Source organism: Helianthus annuus, chromosome 17 (assembly GCF_002127325.2).
Source record: "Helianthus annuus cultivar XRQ/B chromosome 17, HanXRQr2.0-SUNRISE, whole genome shotgun sequence".
Taxonomy (NCBI): Eukaryota; Viridiplantae; Streptophyta; class Magnoliopsida; order Asterales; family Asteraceae; genus Helianthus; species Helianthus annuus.
In genome coordinates, this window is record NC_035449.2 from 57,408,387 (window position 1) to 57,412,375 (window position 3,989).

A 3,989-nucleotide genomic window follows, 5' to 3' on the forward strand; every position below is an offset into this window, starting at 1 on the left:
AATAGGTGGAAACTTGCTGGATATGAGATCTATTTTATTTGCTGGAAATAAAATCTATTATTTCCTCATAATTTGTATCATTCTTCTGATTGATGATTTTGATTAATTGTTATGTGAAAGATCGGATTTGTTTTATAAAAAAGGTCGTGGGTTTGTTATTAGGTGATACTCGCATAGTTACTTGCACCTGTTTAGTATATTGAAGTTGTTAGAAACCATAAATATTTAATATTTCAAGTTGGGTTGAGTCGAGTTTAATATTGTGTTTTGGGAATTAGACATGTCAGTGGGTAACCTTAACCACATAAAGCCACAAACGGGTATACCCCTAACACGATGGGTTTGATTGAAGAACAACATTTGAAGATAAAGGTGGTTAACTCACTTGATCTCACGAGTGACTTTGAAGAGATCAAGGATAATAGTAAATTGCTTGTTTTATATATTTCATTCATGTTTATCATTTAAGTTTTTTTTTCTTTCAAATAGCTTAAATTACACAAAATCCATCTTCGGCGGGGCTCGAACCCTTGACCTCAAGGGGAGCAACACCTTAACTACAATGGCTTTGTCAATTGGATCCAACCTCCCACCCAAGGGCCGTCTTTGAGGGAGTGCGGGGTGGGAGATGGCCCAGGGCCTAGTCTTCCCGAGGGCCAGGATACATATTTTTATTAAAATTTTATTATATATATACTAAATGAATGAATAAACTAATAAGAATACTGTAAATGAGTAAAATGATATAAATAAAACAAGCCTTCTTATATGACTCCAATCCAAATCCAACATAACATGTTGTGGGCCTCAACCATATAAACAATCATATCATTTGATCCATGACAAAAAACAATTCTATTATATGCATTAAATCTATTATAAATTACAATTTTTTTTCTAAGCTTGATATGATTAAATTATAACTTATTATTTTTTTTAAATGATACTTCTTAATATTTGATGTTTTCTGAAAGAGCTGGTTGAACCTATATAAGAGACATTTTCATATCTATACATAGTGTTTGTTTTGTCTTTGGGTTCATAACAATTATTGTCGCATTATAGTCTATAGACTTTTTATACATGAGTTATTGGCGTTATATGCTAGGGGCCCGATTTTTTTTCTCGCCCTGGGCCCAAAAATTTTTCATGAATTTCGAAGACGGCCCCCTATCATTTAAGTTATTTAGTTTGTTTAAAAGTCAAAGTCATAGGTATACGTGTTCAAATATGTTTTGTTTGATATTATTATATAAACCTGACAATAGCATATGATTTCGTTGTTGTCATTGTTTGGTGTAAGCTAGGGGTAACGCAACAAGAAAAATAATGTTTTTAATCAACACCCGCCGCAACGCGCGAATTCACGTAAACTCGTTTCAATATATAAAACAAACTATTTTTTTATTAAATGAATACACTACATAATTGTTAGATAACAATTTGTATGGGGACTGTTATGTCATTTGTTGAAAGTGTATGAGGGGTACTTGTGTAATATGTCTATAGTGTGAGGTTTAGTTGGTAAGAGTTAGTTAGAAGATTGTTATCAACTGTATTAATAATTGGTTGTTGTAAATGAGAAGATTAACTTGGATTTCAACCTAATTTTCTCTCTTTAGTCTTCTTCTTCTTCAATTCTAAGCCTAACAATGATAAAACATAATAATGATAATGCATCTTTTAAAATGGATACAATTTGTGTCCAATAAAGCCAAATATTCTCATGTGAAGCACTTTATCTCTTTAGTCTTTTGTTACACGTAGTGTCTTCTTGAGCCACCACCACACTCATGTATGCTTCATTATCCTTCCCTTCTTTTTTCCCTACCATTTCTCAAAATGTCACCACAACATCAATCTGCATACCTGGCCACAACAATTTCTACTCCGCCAATCTTGCAAAATCCGTTGCCCGTAGCCCACAAGTTTCAAGCACACGCTGTTGGGCGGCTAGACGACAAGTTAGATATGACGATGATGAAAATGATCAAGAATATGGACATAATGAAGAGATAGCAATTCTGGAATTTTACACTCAGGTTGCCAAAGAAGAAGCACTTTTGGTTAAAGCAGTTGTGGACGACCAACAAGTTGAGCTTCTCATCTTCAAGGTTACTTAATTACTTGATTACATTTGTACTAATTTGTTCACTTCAATTCCATCACTTATAAATCATTTCTTTTATCTTAAACATAATTAATCTAGTTATCTAATTTTTAATATAAAGGATAACTCAAACGTATAATGTAGTAACATAGTTTTGGCAATGGTCCATTTTGATGGTCTAGTTTGGTAATTAAAGTTTTTTTTGTTAATAGTTGATAACTAGATAAGGTTTTTTTTTTTTTTTTTTTTTTGGCTTGGTTATTATTTATACGATATATATTATATTTTATGAAATTTACATGCAATTAGAAAGTTAATTGTTTGGATCTATACCATAGTCTCCATTTACTTATAAGTGTGATTAGTATGTATATCAACATTACTAATTTATATGGCGTAGGGATTTTCATCGAGCTTGAGCTCAGGAACTTCTTTTGACCCAACAAGGAGTATTCTTCCGGCAAGAGCAGTTATACAAAGCATTGATCGAGTTAAAGGCCCTTTCGATCCCTCCAATATTGACTATATTGAAAAGGACCTTCAAGTTGATGCATTTAAAACAGTGGTTCAGAAAATAAAACGTGTTCAATCCGGTCATCAATCCTAAATCAATTATCGTTTACCAAGTGCAATCCCATATCTCAAAATGAGATATTGATGTTTTTAGATATTCAAAATTGTTCATAGATTTTGATTTAATTGGGACTACATAATAGGGTTAGAATCAAATACAAGTTTCCCTCTCAAATTAGGTGTGAATTGCCCTAAGGAAGTGTATGTTTGTCTTCTTTAATAGCATACTTGTATACCATAGTGAACATCAACATGTGGAACACTTACAAGAAGTTCTAACCTTGTTGAGAGACAATTAATCAATTTTTTGTGTGACAAACATTTGTTTAGCCATGTTATTATAACTGTATGGTTAAATTACGTACAATCATATAGACTTAGTTTAGAGGTAACTAGGCCATACAATGTATTGTATATTCATAATTAGGCACGATTTAGTATGTTCAATAGAGAATACTATCACCAACGAACACATTAGTACTAATTCAAGTTAAAACAATCAACAAACGATCCAAAATAGCAAACAACAGTGATATACAACTTACAAAGCAACAAAACCCTAATTTGATGGATGCGTCGGATTTTATTGAATGCTACTACTATCTACGGATTATATAATTTGTAAGGATTATATAAATGATTATGATTATAAACAATATGTTATGACATGGAAAAATTAGTATATAGTGTGTTAAAAATAAGCAACACTTAGCGTAATGTTTATATAAGTTAAAAAGCCTAAAAACTTATATAAATAATGGAATAATGCATGAACTATATAAATTATGTAGCCTTACATCCAAACTTCAGTTTTTAAGTCCATTTATCTAGTCAGCATCGAAGATAAGAACAAGTTGAACATTGAAACACATGGGTGATTAGCCCCATGTGATTTCTTACAAGGGTATAACCCTAACCCATAAGTCTTGTACCCAAGACCATCATAACTCTCACCATACCATATCACCCCTCCTTTCCCACGACTCTCTCTATCTTTCTTTCCTTTAAAATCGAAAACAAGGAATCAAGAACACTGTAAATGCACTTGTGTGGAAAGTGCAGGCTCTCCACAAGTTTAAGTGTCTTTTATGTAAATTCTTTAAACTAGAAGTTATGTTCGAATTTAGTTATAAATGTCTGAGTTTATCATGAATACATGTATGTCCGGACTAAGGTTTGTCCCTTGGTCTGAGTTTAGTATGTAAGTGTGGGGTCCGGAGTAGGGTTTACCTAAGTCCGGATTTATGTGTAAATGTATTTGTAATCTGGACAAGTAAGTGTTTCTTGTCCGAGTTTATTATAGGTT

The 3,989-nt window shown here is 32.3% G+C and overlaps 1 protein-coding gene across 1 annotated transcript; it reads left to right on the plus strand.

Moving 5' to 3' along the window:
- The first annotated feature begins 1,668 nt into the window (after nucleotides 1–1,668).
- On the plus strand, nucleotides 1,669–2,998 carry LOC110921150. The gene is made up of 2 exons (XM_022165427.2): nucleotides 1,669–2,114; nucleotides 2,511–2,998. The coding sequence occupies exons 1-2, from the start codon at nucleotides 1,794–1,796 to the stop codon at nucleotides 2,715–2,717; spliced, it is 528 nt and encodes a 175-aa protein (XP_022021119.1). The 5' UTR covers nucleotides 1,669–1,793; the 3' UTR covers nucleotides 2,718–2,998.
- Nucleotides 2,999–3,989: the final 991 nt, after the last annotated feature.